The sequence below is a fragment of the Peromyscus maniculatus genome, chromosome 23 (assembly GCF_049852395.1).
Source record: "Peromyscus maniculatus bairdii isolate BWxNUB_F1_BW_parent chromosome 23, HU_Pman_BW_mat_3.1, whole genome shotgun sequence".
Classification (NCBI taxonomy): Eukaryota; Metazoa; Chordata; class Mammalia; order Rodentia; family Cricetidae; genus Peromyscus; species Peromyscus maniculatus.
This window is the reverse complement of record NC_134874.1, coordinates 40323710-40351530: the sequence shown is the minus strand read 5'-3', so window position 1 is coordinate 40351530 and position 27821 is coordinate 40323710. Positions and strand designations below refer to the sequence as shown.

General features: G+C 37.2%; 1 protein-coding gene across 3 annotated transcripts in view; it reads right to left on the bottom strand.

Moving 5' to 3' along the window:
• Window positions 1-16264, bottom strand: part of LOC143270492 (cytochrome P450 3A13-like) — a 75578-nt gene extending 59314 nt beyond the window's left edge. For 2 of the 3 annotated variants that reach the window (XR_013047668.1, XM_076560634.1), the window contains exons 1-4: window positions 16087-16264; window positions 14323-14416; window positions 6543-6595; window positions 5085-5184 (exon numbers count right to left, since the gene is read on the bottom strand). Coding sequence is in view for 2 of the 3 variants with exons in the window: in XM_076560634.1 (XP_076416749.1) it covers window positions 5085-5184; window positions 6543-6595; window positions 14323-14416; window positions 16087-16157 (318 nt within the window). In the remaining variant the exon portion in view is untranslated. The remainder of the gene's footprint in view (window positions 1-5084; window positions 5185-6542; window positions 6596-14322; window positions 14417-16086) is intronic. The other variant, XM_076560633.1, reaches the window with a different exon arrangement.
• Between the last annotated feature and the right edge of the window lie 11557 nt (window positions 16265-27821).

Sequence of the window (27821 nt, the reverse complement as noted above, 5' to 3'; positions counted from 1 at the left end):
CTGTTTCCAGTGTAGTTTTGAACTCACAGAGATCTAGATGGATCTCTGCCTTCAGAATGCTAGAATTAAAGGTGTGTGTGCCACCAATTTCTGGCCTCTGTCTATCTCGTGACTATTCTGTTGTCTGACCCAAGATAAGTTTAATAGTGTGCACAATATATTGGGGAACACAATATCACCACAAATGTTGTTGTTACAAAATGGAATGTGATGGTAATCTAATTGCCTTCTAAATTCTTATGTTTATACCTTCAGATCACTGCTGTCAGAGTTTGCCTTAGAAGTTTCATTTACTGCCACTGTGACACCAGTGAAAACTGAAGACATAAGCACACACTGCACAGATTGGGAACAGGTAAGGCCCTGTCTTCAGATTGGGCAGATGCCAGGAGCAAACCCCATGCCCATTCCCCAAGCCACTGGAGGTCCACAAACCAGCTAGCTGCCTCTTCTCCTGCCCCCTGGCTAAGAAAATAGCCCCCAGTGACACCAGTAAAACCCATGATAAGCCTACCCTGCATTGATTGGAAACAGAAAACAGGTCCTACCCAGCACCAAGAGGGAATAGCTGCTCCCTGAGGTAGAGCCCACTGAGGCCCATTGGACTAAGATCTGTGCCTTCAGACACAGAACCCCTCAGCTCCAATTGCACCAGCAGCCCGGATTAGACCAAGAACTCCCATTAGACCAATAGTGTCAATGGTACCAAAGAGGCTCCCTCAGACATAGATAGCACTTGCATGGAGTGTACAAAGAGATGGGTAGATACCAGTGCAAAAACAACATAGAGACCAATATGACACAATCAGAGCCTAGTGGTACCACACCAGCAAGAACTAAACATCCCAAAGCAGCAGCAGAAGAAGAAGAAGAAGAAGAAGAAGAAGAAGAAGAAGAAGAAGAAGAAGAAGAAGAAGAAGAAGAAGAAGGAGAAATAGACCTTAAAAATGACTTGAGGAAGATGATAGAAGCCTTTAAAGAGGAAATGAAAACTACCCTTAAAGAATTCAAACAAAAGACAAACAAAAAATTGGAAGGAATCAATAAATCTCTTAAAGAAAGCCAAGAAAAAGCATTTAAACCAGTGAATGAAAAAGTCCAAGATTTGAAAACTGAAATAGAGGCAATTAAGAAGACACAAACTGAGGGAAGGCTGGAAATAGGAAATCTGAATAAACAAACAGGAACTAATTAAAAATTAATCTTCTATAAATAAATAAATAAATAAATAAATAAATAAATAAATAAATAAATAAATAATAAAAAATTCAACACAATGTTGCTGTGTGCTTTATGCTCAGCACACAGGATAAAGAGTCAGGTAGATATCTGTGAGGTGAACATCAGCCTGGACTAAATATTGAGTTCCAAGACTGACAGAGATACTTTTGAGACAGTGCTTGAGAACAAATCAGCATGCCTTCATTCCAAAGTTCTAGAGAGAGTAGGAATGAAAAAACATACATCAAATAAAATATATAATAAACATCAAAATCATTAATGTTCTATATTATGAACCCATAGCCAACATTATCCTCAATGGAGTAAAACCAAGCAATACCAGTAAATTAAATTAAAATCAAGAGTGAGATAGGGTTTCCTATTCTCCCCAATCTTTTTCAATAAAATCCTCAAAGTTCTAGCAAGAGCAAAACAGCAAGAAAAGAAAATTATAGAAATAGAAAAAAATCAAACAATCCTTATGCAGAATATATATATATATGCAATTATATATATTCCACCAGAAATTATATATATATAAATTCCACCAGAAAAAAAAATGTTGAAATGATAAACAATTTCAATATAGACACAGGATACAAAGTCAGCTTACAAAAATCAGTAGCCTTTATGTACACTAGCAGGTTGAGAAGTATATCATGGACACATTTCCACTCACAATACCTTCGTAGTATGTAATAGACCTTGAAATGAACCTAATAAAATAGGGGAAAGAACTCTACAGTGAACGCGTTAAATCTCAGAAGAAAGAGATTGAGACACTACAAGATGGAAACACATCCTTTGATTCTGGACTGCTAGAACTGGCATTGTGAAAATGATGATTCCACCAAAAGCAATTTACAAATTCAAGGCAACATCAATAAAATCAACACAACATTCTTCACAGAACAGGAAAAAAATCCTAAAATCAATATGGAATCAGACAAGATTCTGGATAGCCACTGCAATCCTTAATAATAAGAACAGTGCAAGAATAATTATTACTCCAGATTTCAAAATATGTTCTACAGCAGTACTAATAAACATAGTATCTTGCTGGTGCAAAAACAGATATAAATATCAATGGAAGAAAACCAAATAATCAAACATGAGTCCACATGATTACAGCCACCTGATATCTGAAAAAGATTCAAAAATACACACTGGAGAAAAGACAGAATCTTTAAAATATATGCTACAAAAGAAAGAGATCCCCACATACAACAATGAACTAGAACCGTATCTATCACTTGACAAAAAAAAAACCCTAACTACAAATGGATCAAAGACCTCAGTGTAAAATCTGAAATGCTATATCTTCCAGAAAAATACTGAAGCAGCACCCTAAAAAATACAGATGTAGTAAAGGACTACAAATATTGGACTCCATTTGTCTGGAAATTAGGGTAAAAATTGGCAAATATTGCCTCATAAAATTAAAAGTTTGTACAGAAGAGGAAGCAGTCAATTGAGTGAAGGTGAACACTACAAAGCGAGAATCTCTCCCAGCGACACATCTGATAAAGGTTTAATGTCTAAATCTATAAGGTATCAAATAAGACTCATAAAAACAAGCAACTCATTTTTAAAAATGAGATATGAATGAGGGGCATAGTGTCTCACACATTTAATAGCAGCACTCCAGCGGCAGAGGAAGTTGGATCTCTCTGATTTTAAGAACAGTGTGGTCTACATAGTGAGTTTTAGGACAACCAGGGCTATGTAGAGAGATTCTGTCTCAAAGGGGGGACTGGGTAATGGAGTTGAACAAAATTCTCAAAAGAAGAAATAAAAATGTGGAAGAAATATAAACTGATTGTTCATTACCCATAGAAATGAGATAAATAAAAATTAGAACAACATTGATATTTCATCCTACTCATCTCAGAATGGTAAAAATCAAGAAAACCAAAAACAACAAAATGTTAGTAAGGACATAAGAAAATGGAATCATAATTCACTGGTAGTGTGATTGCAAACTAGTGCAATCTGAAAATCATTGTGGCTAATTCTTCAAAAACTAGAAATATATTTATCACATAACTCAGCTATATAACTTCTTGTCACTTTTTCAGACAACATCCTACTCCATGGATGTTTTGCAGACATGTTCATTGATGCTCTGTTCACAATTATTAGAGTATGGAAACAACCTAAATACTTTCAACTAATAGACAGTGAATATTTAATGAAAATGCAGTATATATAAGCACACAATAGAATATTATTTAGCCAAAAGAAAATCGAAACCATGCAGTAAATGAGTGGAACTAGAAAACATTATATTGAGTGAGATAACCCACACCCACAAAAGAAAATACCCCATGTTATTTGATACATTTGGATCATATGCCTCAATTTCCAGATGTGTGTATACAACAGAGTATTCGTAGAAAGGAGGAAACTAAAATGGAGATAAGGCAAGGGGTACCTTGAAAAAGAAATAGCAGGACACAGGTAATATGAAGGAGAAATGGGATGAATGGGAGGGACTCTTAACTGGAGAAGGAAGAAGGAGGAAAATACAGAAGGAGGGGAAGAGGGAATGATGAATAACACTATGTACGGTTGAATGACACAGGGACTCAATATTTTATATTATCTAAATGGAATTGAGGTGGGAACAGGGGAAGGATGAGTGGGAATAAACAAATAATATATTTGTATTTTAATCAAAAAAATTAAAATACCATTCTAAGTTGTTTATACAAGGAGGTATATAAATGTGGATAAATTACATTAGGTCTATCCTCAGACCTAACTGAGTTTGAATGCAAGCACTGACACATACTAATGAAGCTTAAACACACTAAAACATAAAATAAATAAGTAAACTGCCTAAGAAAAACTGATGGAGAAAGGAAAACACCAACTTTAACCTTATTTATGATTACCAAGCTTCCTTAGGGACTATGGGGTGACAAGATTATAAGGAGAATGTAACAACCAGTCTCTTCCCTGAGTCAGCAGAGCTGTTAAAATGAACTACTGGCTTCTGCTTTGTGACTCTGCTTGTCCATTCCCTGCTGACCAGGGTCACATCTGCTCTTTCCCTTTGAGAAGTAACCACCATGAGTACCCACTTAGAAAGCAAGTTTGGGACTCTTAAGCAATGGTTTTGAACCAATGAAAAGAGTATTTTGTTTATCCCTGAGTGCTACGAATTTCTCCTTGGGAAAGGTTGAAGCTCCACCTGAACAAAACAGCAAGAGGACTCATAGCATTCCTTGTATATTGTTGGCAAATTACAGTGAATCCATAAGAATTTCATAATAAAATGTTTGTTCATCTTGTGGTACTGGATACTGAACTCTGGGCAAGGTTAATCTGTTACTGAGCAACATTTCCAGCCTCTCATAATACTTTTTTTGTTCGTTTTTGCTTTTTAAGACAGAGTTCCTCTGTGTAGCTCTAGCTGTCTTGGAACTTGATTTGTAGACCAGGTTAGGCTCAAACTCACAGGGAACCACATGCCTCTGCCTCCTTAATGTTGTGATTAATAGTGTGCAGCAACACAACCTGGCTAATTTTTTTCTGAAACATGCAGGCTTTCCTATACCTGGAATGCAACCTAGGCCCCCTGAATGAAAACCAGGAATTCTAACTGCTAGATTATGTGGGAGAATAATAAAAATTTTTAAATGAATACTCACATTTTAATTTTTGAGATTATAATGTAATTGCACATTTCTCCCTTTCAAATACTTCCACATACAACTTTCTTCTCTTTTTCATATTCATGCTTTGTTGTTGAAATATTTGTTATTGAATACATGTATGCATATTTATATACATATAGATATTCCTATATTTAACATGTTTGGTTTGTATAATCCTCACATATTTGAAAGAATACTTACTTGTCGATTTGTGAAGCTAGAATAAAATTCTTTCACTAGCACATTCTTGATCATATCTGGTTTTGTGATAACTAGCACAGGGAGAAGTCCATTATACAGCCTGTATTGGGAAAACAGAGATGATTACATTTTGATCCTGATGTTACCTCTGGTTCTATAATTTATGCTTCTGTGAACTGAACCTTGGTCTTCTGTAAGGACAGCAAGTGTTTATTCACTGCTACTCTACTGTCACTAAGGACAAATTATTAACAACTGACGATCAATAATGTATCCCCCATGAGCTCAACTATAACACAAAATAATTAATGAAACAAGCTTAAAAGTCAACAGTATGATATTACACACCCATCACCTTTTCTTCAAAATGAGTTGTATGTGTTGAGAGGAAATAACCATATACAACTTTGTTAAAAAGTCAATGCCTTGTATAAAATGTAACAAGAATTGAAAAGTAAAAGGAAATTCAACAAAGTTTGGAATCGCAGAACTCTAAGACCAGTAGTCAGAAGGCAGCTATGGAAGACAGAGATTTCTAGGCCAATATGGACTCATAGCGACTTCCAGACCAAAGTTGGATATATGGAAACCTGGTCTCAAAAAAATAAACAACAGGGCAAGGCCCAGGATGACTCAAACCTATAGAAAGAAATACAGGTAGGTAAGGATTACTAAAAATGAGAGAAATGGTCTTCCCCAGGGAAGAGCACACAAACTGGTTACCCAACTCCACATGTTCAGCCCTGAAAGCATACATACACAAAAAACTATGTAGATTGAATAGATCATACTTATGGATATTAATGCCCTTATGTATACATATAGTCATGTACAAACAATTAATGAAAACCAGAGGATGTATTTGAAGGAGGAAAGAGAAAGGAGAAAGGATGCAATGGTATTATGACCTCAATCAAAAAATGAAGTAATAAAAATAAAAAACATACTTTATAAACACATTAAATTAAACAAAAATAATAACTGTAAATATGTTCATTTTTCCCTTAGCCTATATTTGAAAAGTTCACATTTACTGGAAATATTTTTTTATAAAATTACTTTTGCTTTTATCTAAATGTAAATCAATATGGATGGGGACACTCTCCTGAATTTATGAGCACATGTTACATGCATCTGAATTAATGCATATCTCACAATTTTTAGAAGTCTCAAGGAAGAATAAATAGAGGCAGGAACCCTTATAAGACATTGGATTTAAGTAAGGCTAGGTGTCTCTGGAACATCAAAGGATGCAGGCAAATCATTACCTGCAATGTCTTCATCATAATTCAGACTGTGGGCCACAACTTTTATATGGAACCCTTGGCAGGACAGGGTTTCAGACACTTTAAAACAGGCAACTGTGACCCGATTAACTATGTACTAAAAAGGTTCTCTAATGCAGTTTGGTGTCACATCATAACAAATGTACATATTGGCCAACTGCAGAATACTCACCCCCATATATCTCCATACTTTTTATGGCATTCCATATCATATTGTGATATGCCCTGGGAAAAAAATGAAAAGTCATTATTTATCTACCTGTATTGGCCACCAAATGGGAAACAAATGACTCAAACCCCAGGATATCAGGCTTATTATTTAATTTTCCTACCAAGCAATTAATGGAAATCCTTCCAAGTTCTCTGAGAGAAAAAAGAAAATACAGGAGACACTTGACATAGGGAATATAGATATACATGATTTCATTTCTGTATATTGTATATTCCAAAATTGTTCTTCTTTGTTAAAAGTAGCAACTGCCTTTTTCTTTGGTAGTTCTTTGGTTTTGTTTTGACTCTGAAATCCTGAAACACTCTGTCTTTTCCCATTCCTTGGGTGACTGAGGGCACCAAGAGTCAGAGTTGTTGCCATGACTGTGCAAAATCTATTTTCTTCTCACTGCTCACTGCCCCTTTCACTCACTTGATGACTTCTCCAGGATTCAGTATCATCAGAAAATTGAAGACAATATTGATGTATATAGCATATTAGATTTATGTAATTGCCTTTCATAATATTAAATGAAAAGGAACAAGGAAGTAGAGGCAAATGATTTTGTCTTCTAGTGTCCCTGTTCAACATGTAAGATGAGGATATGCTGCCTCACATAAAGAAAACCTACTAATTAATGTTTGGTTTGAACTTTCACTTTGGAACCTTTGGGGAAAAGTCCATGTAATCAATAAGTGGCAATTGTATTTTTGGTGGATAGAATCCTAAAAACTCAGCTTGAACTCAAACTCTCTATGTATCTAAACTGACCTTGAAATGCAGATCCTTCTGAGTGTAGTAATTAAGTGCCCCCATGTCCAGTTGTTATGATGCTGGGTTCAAGCCCAGGGATTTGTCTATTCTAGGCAAGTATTCTACACAATGGAATTCCATATTCAGTGACTATGAATGTCAACTATGCAAAATTATGTCTCCAGGCAGGTGATAGAGCCTAATATTTAAAGCCAGACTGATCCATTCTCTGAGATCCTAATGAAATTACAAAGGGAAATTTACTTCTGGGTCCTTGCCCATGAAATGAGTTGGCAAGAACCAATCTAGAGCTAGAGTCAGTTCCTCAAAAAAGTGAAGGTTGTAGCTTCTTAGAGATTTTTCCTGGTCTGTGCTTCAGTCCTAAGCATCTGTGACTGAGGTATGGATACCTGTTCTTTTTGCCAGCCTTTTTGATTTAAGTGTATGCTAGACTTGGCCATTTCCCTTTTACATATACCATGTAAGAAGCTTTCTGCTTAATACTGTTCTGATATAACTCATTATTTTAGGCAAGACCTTCTGGTGATGGCTACATGTCTTCTTTATTTGTTATACATAGTCTCATTGCCTTGACAATTGGGATCCTCATTCCTTCTGGTTCATATAATGTGGTGCTCTATGTAGGGACTGAGATTACTAAAAATCATCAAGAATGAGTACAAAAGAGTCAGACATGGGGGCCTGTAAGAAACAAAGGGTAGAAGAATAGGTGAGAGTAACATGGGAGGAAAAGATTCTAAAGAACAATCTCTTTTAATTCATATGTTTCTAATTTGACATGTATCACTATGGTACTTAGATGAATTCTTTATTTTCATTAAAAAATATACCCTTGGTTTACTGTATAAGGTACTGTAAATTTAAAGACATGGGAACATGTAGGTGGAAGTTTAAAGACAGAATATCACATATGAGCCCCACATGAGTTTCCTGTTTTGGGTTTGCACTGCCAAATTTTATACATGATTTGTTTATATCCACAGCTTGAATATGAGTCATTTGTAATTCAACACCCTTGTAGATGTACCCAAAATATTCCAAAAGAAACAGGGGGACCCAAGATAAAAATAACATGCCAAAAATAGAGATATAAGGCCCTGAGGACCAGGATGTAGCTTAATTTCTTAATTACTTTCACTTCATGATACCTCAGAGGATGAGAAGAAACTTCCTTTTTTGCTGGAGAAGTTATAAAATTGGCTGAATTGGCTCCTACTTGTTTAACTGAGCCAAAGCCCATCCTCCTCAGGACTCTCCTTCCTTCCTCTAGTTTTCAGATATTTACAATGGAAGATGCTACTTCATAGTATGGCCAAGAGCCCCAACTTGTGTCAACAATTTATTGCTCAACTCTTACTGACAGTTAGAAAAAAGTACCCTTCTCTCATGATTATTTATTACCTAGGGGATTTCAGTACCTCCTGAAAATCTAATTATTCAATTATTTCTCACCATCCATGATCACTTTGAACAGACTCAGCCGGAAATTTTCTTGGAGAAATCACAGATTATACCTCCCTTTTCTTATTTAGATCATATTACAGAGGACAGTACCATTTGCCCTCATTGATTGGCAGGTAAATACTAACATTTATTGGTTTTCAAAAGATCTTAGGAAATATAAATTGGCTGAGACCTTCCCTGAAACATACTACAAAATTTTTGACTCTCTATTTTTTCATATTAAGAGGAGATAATGACCTCTCTTCTAGAAAGCTTATTCCTGAGGGTCAAACACATTATAATTGTTATACTGAATCATCACTCATGCAACAGTTGACAAGTATTGACACAAAGCTTGTTCTATCTTCTATACTATTAGCCACTCCAACATATCCTTCTGGCCAACTCTTGCAACCTAGGCTATCTATAGAATGGATTTTTCTGCATACTGCTGCTGCCTGTTCCTTGATTTCTTATTATAAAATCCTTGCTTAGTTTATCCAGTAAACAGTTGTCCTCAAGCCCATCAATGTATTGCATGATAAACTGATTTGATAGTTCACCCCTTCACCTCTTCACAACTTGATTCACTTTGGGCCTTCACTGACTCTTGACAGGTAGCTCTCTTTGAACTTATCTGACAGCTTGGTACTTCTTATCCTGCCAATCCTTTGATTTAAATTTTCCAATACTACTTTATAGGAGGTACACAATCCCAGAAACAGATAATGTATTCCTAGATGAGAGACTTGTTCGGTGCCTAATGTTATACTTCAAGAAGTAACTCCTTATATATTGAATGTTTCAGCTAAGTCTTCTCAGAATATAGATTATTTTTGCATTCCCTCAACCTCTAAACACTTACTTTGACAGTTTATATTTCATGTAAGTTGTTTAAATACTTCCTGGTGCTCTTATTAAACAGATTGAGGATGAAGAAATGTTTCACTTGTTTCAGCATGCCCAACAACAGTTAGAACCAGTAGGCTCCTTAATTTCTCCAATATTTTCCAGCTATAGATCTAGCTTCCCATTATTCTATTCAGAAGGCTGCTGAATCTGCTTTGTTTAAGCAAGCTATTGTCTTATGCAAATCACCATCAGCACTGTGCTATGCCTAGTCCCAATTACAGTTATCTAGAGATCTAGTATTATAAATTGTCTCAGACTGTCCTCTTGTTTAACTTATCTTCTTTCTCCTTGTAATGGTGTACATCTCAAAGGCTTACTACCTTATGGCAGATGGATGCATTTCAATTTTTGTCAGGCTAAAATACATTCATGTTAGTATGACCTTTATTCTGGGGTCCCCCTCATGTCTATTCTATTAACCTGAAAAGCTGGTAAGCACTGGATTACTCATTGCCAGTGAACATTTTCTATAGCTGTGTGGTGATATTGTGTTCCCCAAAATATTGTGTGCCCTAATAAACTTATTTGGGGTCAGAGAACAGAACAGCCACTAGATACAGAGGCCAGGAAATGGTGGAACTCACATCTTTAATCCCAGCATTCTAAAGGCAGGGATCCATATGGATCTCTGTGAGTTTAAAGCCACACTGGAAACAGCCAGGAATGATGGCTCACACCTTTAATCCTAGGAAGTGAGCCTTTAATCCCAGGAACTGATGTCAGAAAGCAGAAAGGTATATAAGGCGTAAGGACCAGGAACTAGAGCTGGTTAAGCTTTTAGGCTTTGAGCAGCACAGTTCAGCTAAGATCCATTTGACTGAGGACTCAGAAGCTTCCTGTCTGAGGAAACAGGATCAGCTGAGGAATTGGCAAGGTGAGGTTGCTGTGGTTTTTTTCTGTTTCTCTGATCTTTCAGCATTCACCCCAATACTGGGCTTCAAGTTTGATTTTATTAATAAGACCTGTTAAGATTCCTGCTACATAGCTGGACCTCCAAAAGTGTTTTAAAATAGCCGTTGGTGCTCCAGCACAGAATTCTGATGCCTTTAATAAATTTTGTGCTACATTACTTATTATACGTAAAACCAGCCTCTCTTATATTCACACAAGGGTCTCCTAAATTTTTGCTTGAAAAAATGAAAAGTGGGAGTATATATACCTTTTTACTTCTACAAATCTTCTTAATAGTACTTTAATTTAATATGTTTTGAGAAGAGAACAAGGATTAATTGGAGCTGGACGTTTTTGATTCGAAATGCTCCAGAAGGAGAGATCTTGTGAAAAGTTTCTGCTATAGGGGAATGGTGTGATCCTGACCTTGTGCTCATGTAGAGGAGAGGATGTGTGTATTTTCCTACAGGATCACACTGGCTCCCAAAACACCTTGTTCCACATTCCCAGGCTATGAAGGCATCTGCAGTATTACAGGTGACAGAAGCTAAGGATGCAGATGATGATGAGTTTGAAGGCAACATGCAGTTCAGTACACCACTTGCAATCCACTTGGCAGGGCCCACTCCCAACCTGGAGACAGATTAAATGTCTCACAGCAGAAGTAATTTCAGTGGTCAAGGAGACATGGAAGCCTGTTATTCACACTCTATTTATTTTAGCAATTCTGGCATTACTCTGTGCCACATGTGGAAAGTATAGAAGTCTACCTGGCCTGCAATAGCTTACATTCACTTTGGCTTGTCGATTCACATGGAGAAGATCTGCCTACTAGTGTATTTACTAATGATATGCTTGTTTACTTTGCAATGCTGATGTTTTACATGTGGTGCCTGGTAGTACTCACTTTAACATATTGGTATATCATAAATTATTCCTATTAGTTTGTCATTGGTGGGACAGTATGACTATATTATTCTCATGTGACTGACTGCTCAAGGGTCCACATGGAATGAAAGATCTGCTTGACCAACTCATTCATCCTTCTGATCACCCATCAGTTGCTCCATTGGATGGGCATATCCAAGAATTCAGGGATTTTCCTGTGCCCTGTTGCAGAATGAAACTCTCCTTGAATGGCTTGCTCCATGATTCTAAAGTACTTCTTGGCTCTGAACGGATGATCTGAGGTGCTGGTTGTCTTGTCTTAGTGGTGCCCACCTGGTCTGGATGAATATAAATCCTAAAATCCACTCATTGGTTTATGCTATCTTTAGAGGTAAAAAACATAGGGTTTTGAGCCACCGTCCCAGATAATGGGGTGACATATGTGATTTTTTGAGAAGATGACCAACCATGGCATATTATTTTATATTTGAACACACTTATTGTGTTAAAACTTCATATATGTAACTCACTCAGATTCCCTCTATTAAAGAAACCGGAGTACACGTCTAAATTGCATGTGTTACTTGTATCCTCACTAGTTGTATAGATAGATATCTTTGTTCCTGGAGCTTTCTTTTACTTTAACAGTCTTGGTTTGCTGTGGTTCCTGTGCAACCTAGTGATACTTAAACACAAAGACTTTGACAACACATTCTCTTTGAACTATATCAGGATTTTACTAAAAATGTATTTCTGGATTTATTTTAACTATAATTATTGCGGGACTCACAGCTCTCCACTCAGAGGGTGCTTCCACAGTGGTCCTGGCCCAACAAGTGCAAACTGCGCATTTTGTTAAACAGATTCCTTATAATACTTCTGTAGCTTAGGTAAACATAAATAAAAAATAAAACCACAACTAGAAGCTAAGTTAAATGCTCTGAAAGTTTTTATATTGAGCCTGGGAGATACAGTTAAAGCAATATAATGTTAATTATCTTTACAGTGTCCTGCTGGATTTAGATACATTTGTGTTGTTCCTTTAAATTATGATGAATGTGAATGGAAATGGGAGAGAATTAAAAATCATTTTCATGTAATATGACAACATCAGAATGTTATTTTAGATTTTGTAACCCTCAAGAAAATAGTTACTGGCATGTGCCATGCTTATTACACATTCAATTCCCCTTTGGATCCAGCCAAAGATTTATTACACAAACTGCCAGATGTAATCTCCTTAACACTGTTAAACATTTGTTCACTATTATCCTCAGATTACTTATGTTGATAATTCATCTTATAATATTAGGAGTCATTTTATGGTTTAAAGCATATTTTAGGCTATTAAATATTTAGACGCAAATGACTCATCTGGCCCTAAAAAGCAAAAAAAAAAAAAAAAAAAAAAAAACAGACTAACATCCCTATTGGTACCTAGTCACCTATAAATAAGATATCATGTTATACCCAAGCACTGAGTAAGATTAATCTGTGGCCAAAATCTGAACAGCAAATTTGAGACTAATTTTATCTACAGGAGACACTATTTGAAAGAAACTAACAAACTAAAACCCAAGAAGTGTGTTTCAAAGACTACATAAAAAAGAGATCATCCAAAAATGATAAGGAAGTTATTCTTTTTCAATTGGGAGCAAAGTATGGTATTCTTAAGAACTTATGCAACAGAATCCTTGGTCTTGAATAATTATGATCTAATAAGTAAACCTTGAGAATTCAGAGAAGCAAATCTTGCAAGAGTGCAGTCTTCATGTAGGCACTGATTCTGGTCATGAGCTCAGGAAGGACAGGCCAAGAGTCCAAACTTTAGAAAGCATTCAGAAAGGCCCTGTGTAATTTCATAGTCCCTGTTATATAGGTATGTGTATATGGATATATATGCAATTATAAATATATATGTATATATTTATATATTATATTTCACACACTACATGTATATTTTTTTTACAGTTTTGTCAACTCAAGCTTTTATCAGTGATTTTGTATAAATAATTGTGCTTCTGTTTCAAGAAAGAAAACTCAAAGTCTGGTTAAATATCTGAGATTTATAGGCAACATCACCTAGTCTCCCAAATACCTGCTCTTCAGACTCATGCATAGAGTTGTACCTTGAAGTGAAAAAAAGTAAAGGCAAACCTTCTTGTAAGTGGCAAAAGCTTGGCTAGAGCCTTGGAAGTAATAATGGAATTATTAGAGGATTCAAGTATGTGCATAGTCCCCCAAAATAACTATCTGCTTCCTGAAAGGAATGTTCTAGAGATACACAGCAAGGAGTGTAAATATTATTATTGAACTTAGATTTGAATAAATCACTCATGTTGATGAGGTGCTACTCAGTGGCCTTACATGTACTTTTTAAATATTGATTAAGAATAGTTATACTTTTCTGGAATCTGAACTTAGATTTGAATACTCAGTGGCCTTACATGTGCTTTTTAAAATACTAATTAAGAATAACTGTACTTTTCTGGAATCTGTACTGAAAAGGAAACAAAATCTTTGATGCTCTCAAAGTCTACACACCAGCATTTTACCTTCAAGTCCTAGTGTGCTAACAGCCAGGGTCCTCACCTGACCTGACACAAACCTGAAGTCATACCTGACCTGCTGAAAACCTGAGGGCACAAACACATGTTAGTAAAACCCAAGGGTAACCTGGCAATGATGTGGGTGTGACTAACACAATTATGCCAACTAAAAGCCTTACAATTGATTCCAATGTCCATTAGAAGGGATCAAATGACATGGGATTTAATATTTTTGTAAGTGACACTGTCACAAGAAGCAAAGTAGGGAACCTAGTATCACTCACCATCTTATAGTTAAGCATCGTCCCAACAAAAGGCAGAGGCTTTGGGCCAGGAATTCCCAGCTTCTTAAAAAGTCCATGAGAAGAGGTCCCATAGCTAAAACATGGAGGAAAAAGTCAGTCAGATCATGGGCTTGTTAACCATACATGTAAATACTCATAATCATACATACACATAAGTAAACACATTCCCGCGTCATAGAAAAATATACATATTTATGTATACATATATACACTAACTCATGTATATTATTGCCTCAATTTGTATTATATGAGTAGATATGCATGTATATGTGAGTATATATGATATATGTAAGTTATATATATATATATATATATATATATATATATATATATTCGTGGAAGAAAATATTGAGAATTACCAGAAATTATTCAGTGAAGTAACAAGTGACAAGGGGGCAGAATATAACATAAAAATTCAGAGAACTAAACCCCTTCATATAGCAAAAACTTACTATAAACTTTTAGGTTAACACTTGATGGTCCCAGTCTTAGAGTTAATATGTAATAATACTTTATTAACTTGAGTTTGAATGTTGCTGAAGGACTCACTAGACTTAGGAATTCATCATACATTATCATCATGAGTAACCTGCAATGCAAAATCCACATGATCCATCCTCAACATTAAGTAAGCAGTGAACAGTGAGGTTGCTCAGAGTGGGAGGACAGCCCACCAGCAGAGCCCCATGACAAGACTCTGACCTTTCCTGTCCCTCAGACTAAAAAGTGTACAGAGCTTCCCAGGTGCAGTTTTTGGTCTGGGGAGATCACTCATCAGGTCAGAGCATTTTCTGCTCTTGCAGATGACCCAGGTTTCATTCCTAGCCCCCACATGACAGCTGACAACAGTTTATAATTCCAGTCTCTGAGAATCCAATAACTTGTTTTAATTTACATGGACATCAGACATACATGTGATACATATGTTCATGCAAAACATTCATAGGGGCAATATAGAAATATATTTTTAAGATACCAATTTTGGGAGTCCTCAGTTCAAGTGTGGGGTTTTGATGCTGCATTTGCCTTTGAACCATTCATGCTCCTACATGTAACCTTTCAAACACATTGCTGTATTAACTTTATAAACTCATGTCTCTTCAGGATAGACTTTGGAGGAATGGCTATATTGGTTTGTCAATTGTGCTCTACTGAGGTCAAAGGATATTTGCTCCCATCTTTCCCAGGAAATACAAAGTACTCAATGAGTTATCCAAATGAACTCATGAGGCCATGAACTACAGAAAGCATAATCTCTCCATTCTGTTTCTTCCTAGACCCTAGGTGACACAAAGGCAGCTTTCTGTACTTAGATGATCAGCCACAGGCACTTAGTTTACTGTCAGTAATCCAATAAAATCTCGACAACACTCTCTGGACAGACAGGCCTGAGTCTCAGTAACATCTCAGGTATCGTTTCCCTCATTGTGGCTTCAATATTCTGCACACATTCCTATCCCAATGTGACAAACTAATGACAGAAAACAAACAAGAGAAACAGCAGACTGTAATTTTAAGCCCGTGCCTGATTGTCTCCAGTTGTTGGATTTTGGGCATTACTTGAAGACACTTGGCTGAAAAGCACAGTGAATTCAATTATTTAGGTTACAGGAGAAATGTGTTCAGCTGTGGGAGTATGAATTTCCATTGGATTATACCTTTTGATTTTCTGACAGGGAAAAGGGGCTTGAGAATTATTTACCACTAAGCCCACAAAAGAGAGACATCTAATCAATTACTTACAGGTAGAGGAGCACCAGGATGGTAGCCAGCAGTGCCCATGTTTCTGCAGAAAAGTTTGGAATCAGGTCCATTGCTCTTTTCCTTCAAGAAATCTCTCTTTTCCTGGTAGGTGAGGACCTGAATTCTTCTTCTGAGTTCAAGTGTGAATCTATGAAGACACTGTTCAGTATTTATGTGCTAGGAAAGGGGTGGAGCCACTAGTGCCAGTACAAAGATCAACAGTGTATCTTCCATGGGTATGGAGAACATGAGTGACATCTTCAGTTGACAGTTCATAAGAGTTCATGTTAACCCACATTTTGACTTCTTTTTAGTTCTTTTCCCTAGGAAATTAATTAGTAACTAAACAAATGTTCTTGGTAAGACAAGAGGTCATAGATATTTGTCAGAAATGCAACAGAGTGATTGACATTAAATGTCCTCTGATGTTTACAGGACTCTCTATATTGCAAAACACATTTAATCTTTGCACACCAGGTCCTTTTATAAATATTTACACATGCATATTTCTCTCTGTGGAACACTGTTTTTACCCTAGAAGGTGAATGATCACATTTAATTAAAAAAATTGACAAAAAATAAATAAATCACATCATCCCCAGATAAACTAAAATTTCCCATATATTTCCTTTATTGACACTTTTGCAGCATTCATGGTTTCTGTATATATTTCCCTTATACTTTGTTATTATTAATGGGCATTGCTCACTATTATTTTCCTATTCCCTGTATCAGTTAGATGTGTTTATATACACCCACAGACACCAAGACGTGTTAGTATTATAAACCCAAGCCTGAATTCTTTACTTCTTGCCCTGGGCCTTCCCTCTCTCTGTAGCATTTGGTGGTCTATTGTTCATCTGTTCCTGTGAATCTATGTATCCATACTGCTTCTTTTTGTGTCCCTAACAGAGGACATAGCTCTGTATTTATTGGACAGTACAGAAAGAATGGCATAGACAATGGATGAGGTATTCTTTACAGAAATTTTCAACAGAGTTTTATCGAGGGAGGAAATAATTTACTGACCCCAACAAACACTGAAACACTCAGAATACCAAAATAGTATGGCAAGCATACACTACCATGCTGTATCTGTATGTTAATTGCAAAATTAATATTGCATATTTATTTATAGATTTGCTTCCAACCTATGGGCTGCTTTTAGCAAATGATTACCGGAACATACCCATGCATTTACTCTGAGTTAGGGTCATGGAAGAATATATAATTTACGATTAAAGTTGTGCATTAGCTTAGGTTGTAAAAGCTTATTACATGGTCAATCAAAGATAGTGAAGTTGTTTGTGACATTGTTGTCCTAAAGGCAGATTAAGCAAAAACAGAATATATAGTAGGGTGTCAGCATACATATTAAGGGATGTCAAGGTACATTATTAAATTAGCTATCAAGTACAGAAAAAGTTCAATCTCTATGAAGGTAAGAGACCATAAGACTGTAAATTATCTAATATTGTCTCAATACATAGTATGGTGATATTTTATTTGTACTGAAATGTGATTTTAATTTTATGTTAATAAATAAAGTTGCTCTGGGGTCAGAGCTATTAGAGCCATAGCAAGAGCATTGTGCTTACAAGAGATAGGTAGATTTCTGTGTGTTCAGGGATACAGCCAGTATTGGAGACATACACCTTTAAGACCTGGAGGGCGGTACTTACAGGCAGTGACGAGGCAGTCATGTGGTTGGGTTTCCAACCAATGAGAAGGCAGAACAGAAAGACTATTTAAAGACAGACAAACAGGAAGAAGCTCTCTCTCAGGGAAGCTAGGAGCAATGCAGGAGGTAAGTTTCTACCTCTGAGCTCTGACCTCTCGGCTTTCTCTTTTACATTGGCTCTGTGTTTCTTATTTTAATAAGATGATTGGTTACATCTAAAACATAGAGCATATCAAATGGACATCCAAATTGGCTGGTTAATTTGTGTTGAAGAGGCTGTGTAGTTCACAAATGACTTCCTTATGGTTTACTAGAGGTTATGCTCTATGTGGATGACCTAATGGAGGGGCTCATGGACACTGCATGCATGCTTAGCCAATACCTGCTATATAAATATGTTTGACATCTATCTCTCTATAAAGGCTGACACTGTCTTTTGTGACCTGAACAACAATCTTGATAAGAGAGTTCCCACAAGTGAATTTTTAAGAAACACAAAGGAGAGGTTGGAGAGATGTCTCCATGGTTATGAAGTCTTGGTGCTCTCACAGAGGAGCCAGTTAGGTTCCCAGCACCTACATGGTGGCTATGTAGGTTTGCATAGGAATGGTTCCAAAAAACGTCATATAATTGGATGTTTGGTCATTAGGAAGTGTTACTACTTGAGAGGGATTAGGAGGTGTGACCTTGTTGGACATGGTTGTCACAGATGTAAGTTTTGGTGTTTCAGAAGGCCAAGCCAGGCCCTGTGACTCTCTCTTCCTGATGTCTATAAACTAGGATGTAGAGCTCTCAGCTACCATGTCTGCTTGCATGCCTTCATGCTTCCCAGCAAGATGATAATGAACGAAACCTCTGAAACTAAACAGTTACTGATGAAATGCTTTCCTTTGTGAGTATTGCCTTGGTTGTGGTGTCTCTTCACAGTACTAGTACATTGATTATGACACTGACTCACAACCATTTGTAACACCAGGTGCAGTGGATTTGAGAGTATGTTCTGACCTCAATATGCACTGAGAAAAAAAGTGGTATACACATATACACGTAGACAACATGAAATAAAAATAAATCTTCTTTAGAAAATAAAAATAAGGTTATGTTTGTGAACATATTTCCTTTTTAACCTTTTGAACTGTCTTTTTTTCTTTTCACAGTAATCCACACACTACGTATTTTCTGTACCTGAACAAGTGAGGCATCTTCTAGTTTGGACTGTTGGAAAATAAGTGTGTACACACTCCTAATTTACGTTCATTGAAACTCTAATCTGTGGGATATAGAGAACACAATCAGTGTTTTCATTAAGTCCAGAGATTACCATAAACCATTTACCAAATCATCCCATTTTTTACGTACACACCTCTGAGTGTTGCAAGTCACTGGTTGTAATAGGAGGATGTCTTCATGGTACAACATAGTCACTTCTTCATCTGCTTGTTTACTTTCATCTTTCAATCTTTTGTTGTTGTTGTGTTGGTGGTGGTGATGATGGTTTTGTTTTGTTTTTGCTATTAACAGGTAATGAAAAATATCTAGATTCATATTTTGTACATTAAAGTTTTTCCTCCAAGATTCATTAGATAAAATTCATAGTATTCCCCAAAAAGTGCCATTAACCATGCCTCTATGCATAGATTATATACAAATGAAGTAATGTCATCTGGGATCTCCTGTGTAGTGTGTAGATTGTCTTGCAGAGGATCCTTGTTCAGGTTTAGCCTCACAAGGGGTGAGAAACATGCAGACATGTTCATGCAGTTTTTTTCTGAGAACATAACTAGTGAACTTGAGAAATAATCAGAAATATGAAAGGAAACTGGAGGCAGTGCACTTGTCTGCCACCCAAGAACAAATGAAAATCTTAGAAACAGTCTGTAAGAAGAATAGGCTTGGTAGCTCATGAAATCTTAATGCATGGCTGTGTTGTTTTATTGACTTTAACTTCTTAATCTGCTTATATGACTGTCTCTGGCATATAGACAGAGAAACTGAAGCTCAGTGATTAAAATCTGCTCCACAATAACCATAGATCATAGGAGATCATAACAGACTCTCACATATAAAGGTAACATGAAAGCAGGTTGAAATTCTCTTTGGTGCTCAAGTACATCAATATTCAACAACTGTCATTTTAAAGAGAGGATCATAATAAAAAATATTCAGATAAAAGACTACAAACATTTATCTCTTGAATTCTTCTATCTCCCATAGCTTCATCCTTAACAATTTCTTATAGGTTATCTAGAATGTAGGACCTGCTGTGTGACACTATTCTTGGGATGATGTGAACAAACGTCTACTCACCCCAGACAGTAAAGCAATGACAGACCAAAGTAAGAATACCACAGAAGTTCTGCTTGATGAACCAATGAGATTTTGGGGGAAGAAAAGACTCAAAGATAGATACATTCCCAAAGCAAACCTCAACATTTGTGGTGGCTCACAAAAACTGGAAACCTGGAGTGCAGAGCACAGATACAAGGCAGCTTGACAGGTTGGAGTGTATATTCTAGGCAGCTCCTCTGGTCTGTGAGTGTCTCTCTGAAGTTCTTACTGCTTATATATGCTTGGTGAGGGAGGGGATAGTTAAATTTTTCTGTTTCAGGGACTTCTTGAAGATTTCGAATTGTTTGCTTCCTGAAATTAGCAGGTTCCCTGCAGAAAGGAATGATTTTACCTCCTCTTATAGTAGTGGTTTTCAACCTTTCTAATGAGCTAACCCTTTATTACACTTCCTCATGTTGTGGTGAACCACAACCATACAATTATTTTTGTTGATACTTTATAACTGCAGTTTTGGTACTTTTGTCAATCATAATGTAAATATGTGATAAGCAAGATATCTGATCTGTGGCTCCCACGTTAACGTTGCTAAACCATCAAACAGGTTGTGACTCACATGTTCAGAACCACTGTCTTAGATCATCCTATGTCACAAAGCATTTAGTTACCTCATACCTGTCATATCATTATTGTACCAGTAGGCACTTTTTGTCTGACAGGTTGGGATTGTAGCATGCAGGCTCCAACACTGCATAAGATCACTGATGTCTCTTCTCCTGCAACAGCCTACAGCACCTTCTGGCAGAATGAAAGCTATGTGGGAAATAGAAAGTTTTCTGACATCTCTATGGAAATGGACTCATTTTTTTATTTGCAGAGGAAATTCCAATAGAGTATAGCAGACAGGATTCAGTGTTGTTCATTCTAATTTCTCTTATCCACGTCTACAGGGGAAGGGAAATTAATAGAGCAGTGATGAGGTGATAATTTGTGTAAACTAATAAAATTTGCCTGAATATCAGAGAACAAGAACAAACAAGAATTCATGAAAAGCCACTTGTCTATGGCCTTGCAGTTCCCTACACAGGTCCCAGCAGCACAAGGCTAGCGGCTCCAACCCACCTGGTCTAGATTCCTTACTCTGCTGGCTAATTTTCAGTTCCAGGGTCTCTGCAGCAAACTCCACAGTCCCAGGCTCCAAACATGCCAGAATTAGGTGCTTGCACACATTCCCCTCTACAAAGAGCTGGCTCTCCTGTTTCTCCTTGTTGGCTTTCTCTGGGACCCATCCTTGGGCTGCTGCCACACTATCATTTGAATCATCATTGTCAGCAGATTTGTTGTGTCAATTAAGATTTCTTAATGAGACGAATTAGTTAAAGCAAAGTCTTTCCCACATCAAAATTTAGCAACATTTTTACAAGGAGGAAGTTTTTTTCTGATTGATAACATGTTTTGATAATATTTTTGACATTCTGAAAATAGATCAATTAAATTAGAGAATAATTAATGTTGATGAGATTTATGTAATGTCAATTATAAATATTATTTTTTTGGTCGTTAAATTATTTTGGTTAATGTTAGTACCAAGATAAAAGTTTTAGAAAAACCTGTTAAAACGTATCATAGAAATATTCAGACCCAGACAGAAGAATTTAAAGGAGAACCAATCTCAGCATTGCCTTGTAACGTCACAGAACAACAGCCTAAGTCTTTCAAATAGCTAAATTCAGTGTATCCACTAATCTTACAGGAACTACCCAGTGACAGATATCCTCAAGGCTATGTAAGAGCCAGCTGGATTCCTGTGCCAATGTTACATTTGAGGAGATTCAAAGAAGCAATAGTCTTAAATGGCATCCACTCATCTTTCCTGAAGCAGATGTGAAACTTAAATAAATAGAAAAAAAGACAAACAAAAGATGAAAGTAATCATAGATGGAATAAACATAATATCCCAAGATAAAACCAGATTTAAACAACATCTATCTACACATCCAGCCCTTTAATATCAATTGATTCAATTTGCCTATAAAGCCACAAGCTAACAGAATGGATACAAAATCAGAATCCATCCTTCTGCTGCATGGCAATGGGCACATAGTCAGGCATGTATGGAATCAGTTGATATTAAACAACAATGACAAAACACGTGAAATGAGGAGGGAAAACTTATGGGGTATAATATAAGAACTGGAAGTGAGGGAATGGGGTGGGGATTTGTTCAAAAACTTTATATAGTTTTTGTTGAAAGGTGTATAAATCCTTTGTGGGTTTTGTTTGGTGTTTTCCTACTCCTCTCTTGCTTAACTTTCATTCATGTGTAGTTTATTCTTGCCTGTGACCTAATGGATGTGTTTACATTTCTCTTCAATGTGAAGGGTACATTCTAGAATCTTATAAAATTATACCTTGGTCAGTATGAATTGGTTTTTATGGAGTGTTCTCTTTTTGTTCTCTATTATGACAGAAGAATCTTATATTACCAAAAGACATTTAAAAAATTGCTCAACATCCTGAGTGGTCAATGAAATGCAAATCAAAACTGAGATACCATCTTATGTCTGTCAGAAAGGCTACCAACAAAAAAAAACTGATAACAGCATTTGATGGAGAGGATGTGGAGCAAGGGGAACACTCCTCCACTGTTGGTGGGAAGTAAAATTATATAGCCACTTTGGAAATGAGTAGGGTGGTTTCTCAGAAAATTGGGTGTCAATATAACTCAGCATCCAGCAATACTGCTCTTGGGCATAAAAGCTAGGAACAATCAATCATATCACAAGGACACATGCTCAACTATGTTCATAGCAGCATTGATAGTAATAGTCAGAACATGGAAACCACCAAGATGCCTCTCAACCAAAGAATGGATAAAGAAAATATGGCCCATATACACAATGGAATGATACTCAGCACAAAAAAATTGGCATCTTGAGATTTGCAGACAATTGGATGGAACTAGAAAATATCTTTCCCAGTGAGGTAACCCAGACTCAGAATGACAAACATGGTATGTACTGAATCATAAGCAGATAATAAATGAAAGGCAAAGATAACCAGACTATAACCCATAGCTCCAGAGTGGCTGGCTAGCAAGGAGAACACCAAGAGTGACACATGGAACTCACTTGGGACAGAAAATAGATGAGATCACCATGAGTAGACTGAAGTTGGGGGACACAATTGAGAGTAGGGGATGGAGGATGAGAACATAAGGGAGTGGGATGGTAAAGCTGAAATATCGATGGAGTGGAAGAGTAATGAAAAAGATACCATGATAGAGGGAGATATCATTGGGATAGGAAGAAACCAGGTGCTAGGCAAGTTCCCTGGAATCCACAAGAATGATTCCACCTTTGACTCCTAGCAGTAATGGAGAGGGTGCCTGAATTAACCTACTCTGGTAATCAGATTAGTGAATATCCTAACTGTCATAAAGCCTTCAACCAGTAACTGATGGAAGAAAATCTAGAGATCCACAGCCAAACACCAAGCTGAGCTCCAAGAGTCCAGTTAAGGAGAGAGAAGAGGGATTCTATGAACAAGGGACATCAAGATCATGATGAGGAAACCTATATAGATAACCAAACCAAACTAGTGGGAACTCATGAGCTGTGGACCAATAGCTGTGGAGCCACCATGGGACTGGACTAGGCCCTCTGCATAGGAGAGATAGTTATGTAGCTTGATCTGCTTAAGAGCCCCATGGCAGTGGATTCAGGATCCATTCTTAGGGCATGAGCAGGCTTCTTAGAGCCCACTGCCTATGGTGGGACACCTTATACAACTTTGGAGCAGGAACTCAGGCTTAGACCTGCCTCAACTGAGTATACCAGGCTCTGCTGACTGCCCATGGGAGACTTTGCCATGGAGGAGTTGGGAATAAAAGGTGAGATGGAGAGAAGGCTAGGGGATGGAAGGAGTGAGGGGCAGGGATCTGCAGGTGGTATGTAAAATGAACAGAGAATTTCTTAATAATTAAAAATATGACTTCATGAGTGCTTTATTTATCCACATTGTGATGATGGCATGCTTCATCTTATACCATAGTCCCCAAGAGCTCAGGTGTGTAACTGCACTATCATGTCTGTTTCTCTGTAGTTGACTGCTCTCTCTGACTCTACAGTCCTTCTATGTCCTCTTTCTTGATGATCTTTGAGCCTTAGGAGTTTGTGGTCATATAAAAATGTAGAGTCCTAAATTACTGCCTATGCTCCAATACATGGTCTCATACCCATGGGCACACAGTCAGGTCTATGTACAATAAGAGTATATCAAACAACAACAACAAAACACATGAAATGATGAGGGAAGAATTATGGAGGGTATAGTAGACGAACTGGAGGTGAGGGAGTATGGTGGGGTTTTGATCAAAACACTTTATATAGATTGAATGAACTTTAAACAAAAAATAAGAAAGTACAGGGGCTAGACATACAGTCAATGCTTAAGAGCGTATTCTGCTCTTGTAAATGGCTTGGCATTTGGTTCCTAATATATACATTAGGTGGCTTAGGACTGCTTTTAACTCTAGTTTCAGGGAGATTCATCACCTCTGGTTTCTGTGAACACCTGGAACACCTGCATACATGTGCATTTACATACATATGAACACATCAGAATAATTATATATATATATATATATATATATATATATAATTTTTATTTTACAATACCATTCAGATCTACATAATAGCCACGGATTCCCTTGTTCTCCCCCTTCCTGCCCACCTCCCCTTCCTCCCAGCCCACCCCCCCATTCCCACCTACTCCAGAGCACAACCTCCCCCGAGGACTGAGATCGACCTGATAGACTCAGTCCAGGCAGGTCCAGTTCCCTCCTCCCAGATTGGGCCAAGCGTCCCTGCATAAGTCCCAGGTTTCAAACAGCGTACTCATGCAATGAACCCAGGACCTGGTACCACTGCCTAGATGCCAAACAGATCAAGCCAATCAACTGTCTCACCTATTCAGAGGGCCTGATCCAAGGTTGGATAAAGCACAGGGACAAATAGCCAAATGAATGGAAATACATGAACTATGAACCAAAGAACAATTTTTAAAATAATAAAAATAATTTAAATTAAAAAGTTAAATAAAAGAGTTCCATACTTCACTCTGTGGGATAAATAGTGCTTTTATTACTTTTCATTCTTACTTTAAGGTAGTAAAAACAGACACATTGGAAGAAGCTTTTGCAAATGATGATTCCATAAAGCAAAGAAATGGGAAGAGTGCTTATAAATCTGAATTCTACCAAGAGAAAAACTTGCTTAATATCAGGGGTCAGAAGAGTAAATCTCTGACCTTTGCCAGTGATTCTTTTATCATCCCTGAATCGTCAACATAGAAACAAATTCTTCTCCAAGAGCTGCACATAGCCCACCTTGCTGTAAGAAGGTCCAACCCACATTTGTTTTGTAACACCACTTCAGCAACGGAAGGCAGCAAGGCTTGTAGGTGGGCAATAAAGTTTTCAAGCATTCCTATGTCTATATTGATGGCAGCTCATGGGTTATTATAATATTTGCCTTGTACCATTAAAGACGATATCCCAGAACCTGAAGTTGCCAGTCCAAGGCTTAGGATGTCACCTAACATGAAGACTGTCATGGGCTCTCAGTTTAGTCAAGTCTGGTTCCCCTCTAGCTTTTGGGATATGTCTTTTTCTTGATGATAGATTGTTTTGGAACCAAGCATACCAATATGCAAAAGTCTTTGGTCTGACTCAATAACTGGCCATGGACACAGAGAGCAATCCCAGAGAAGCATGCCCACCAGCACACCCTCTAGGAGAAGGAGATATCTGTGGGAAGCAACTGAATTTTCTAATAATATAGTGGCTAGTTAGAGGCAGGGACAGTTCCTAGGCAGAGTCCCATTTCTACAAGAGACAGTAGAGTGAGACTGCCCTCTCCTTTCTTCTGTCAACAGCACTGAGAAGGTTGGAGAGATTCAGCATCATTTCTCATAGTAGGGGGACTTAGTGTCAGGCATAACCAACAGGAATGGGTGATGTTTTATTTTGAAGCATTTAGGACTTGGTAGGAGCCTCTAGCAGTTTTAAGAGGGGGTTTGGCTGTGCAATGGTCTTAAAAGACATAGCATAGTGAGAAGGAGAGTTGCACTGAGGGCTGTAACAATCTGATAGCAGAGCTGGGATGGAATGGGACTAGTCAGCGTGTTCTCTGGGAGAGGGGCCAGTTCAGGTGGGGCCAGCACTCAGCTGGGTCCTATCTTTTGGGGATTCTTCCCTCCTGGGGTAGGGTAGGGATTAAAGCTATCAACCCAAGAGTGACTAGAGCCACTGCATCATACACAGACTCACATAGTATAGTGCCCCATATTTTACAGATATCCCAATCTGCTGTGGGATGTTCTGTATGGCAAATGTGTTGCTCTAATTGGTCACTAAATAAAACACTGATTGGCTAGTGGCTAGGCAGGAAGTATAGGCGGGACTAACAGAGAGGAGAAAAGAAAGAACAGGAAGGCAGAAAGACACACAACCAACCGCCACCAGGACAAGCAGCATGTGAAGATGCCAGTAAGCCATGAGCTACGTGGCAAGGTATAGATTTATGGAAATGGATTAATTTAAGCTATTAGAACAGTTAGCAAGAGGTCAGCCAAGGCCATACAGTTTGTAAGCAATATAAGTCTCTGTGTTTACTTGGTTGGGTCTGAGCAGCTATGGGACTGGTGGGTGACAAAGATTTGTCTTGACTGTGGACAACGCAGGAAAACTCTATCTACACCAATCTTTTGCTTTTTACCTTGTATTCTGAAGGTTATTTTTATATTTTTCTCCCTACATAATCCTCCTATTCTAATCTACCCTTTGTCTCTCTATAACAATGTTATATTTCCCCTTCCTGGGGAGATCCTTTCTTCCATACTGCATAGTAGGTGCCTAACCTTTGAGGCTATTAAGATTATAGCACTCATTTCAAAGACTTCACAGATCACATCCTAAAAAAAATTGGTCTTTTGTGGTCTGTGTTTCTTTACTCAGGGTGATTTACTCTCGTTTCATCTATTTACATGTAAATTTCATTTTTCTTAACTGTTGTATGATATTTCACTGTGTAAAAATACCATATTTTTGTTATCCACTCATCATTTGATGAATATCTAGGGTATTTCCAATGTCTGATATTTTGAATAGGTTAGCAAATCACATAGATGAGCAAGTATCTCTGTCATATGATGTAGAGTCCTTTTGGTACAAGCTCACTGGTGGTATAGTGGGTTCTTAGAGTATATCAATTGGCAGCTTCCTCAGAGACTACCACACCGATTTCCATAGTCACACAAATTAGCACTCCCATTAGCAGTGGATAAATGTTCCTCTTTCCTCACATCCTCACCAGCATGTGCTGCTATTTGGTTTATTGATATTTGTCAATGTGACTGGTATAACATGAAATCTCAAAATAGTTGAATTTGCATTTCCCCAGTTTTGAAAGATGTCATATATTTCATCAGATGTTTCTGAGCTATTTGTGTTTCATCTTTTGAGAACATTCTGGTAACTTCTATACCACATTTTTAAAATTGGGTCATTTGTTTTATATATATATATATATATATATATATATATATATATATATATATATATATTATCTGAATATGTAGAATGCCTCTTTATATGGGTACTAGTGTGCTTTGCCATACAGAATATTTTGAGCTCATGAGGTCCCATTTTTTTAATCATTGGTCTTAGTGCTTGTGTTATTGAATTACTTATTTAATTTAATTTCAG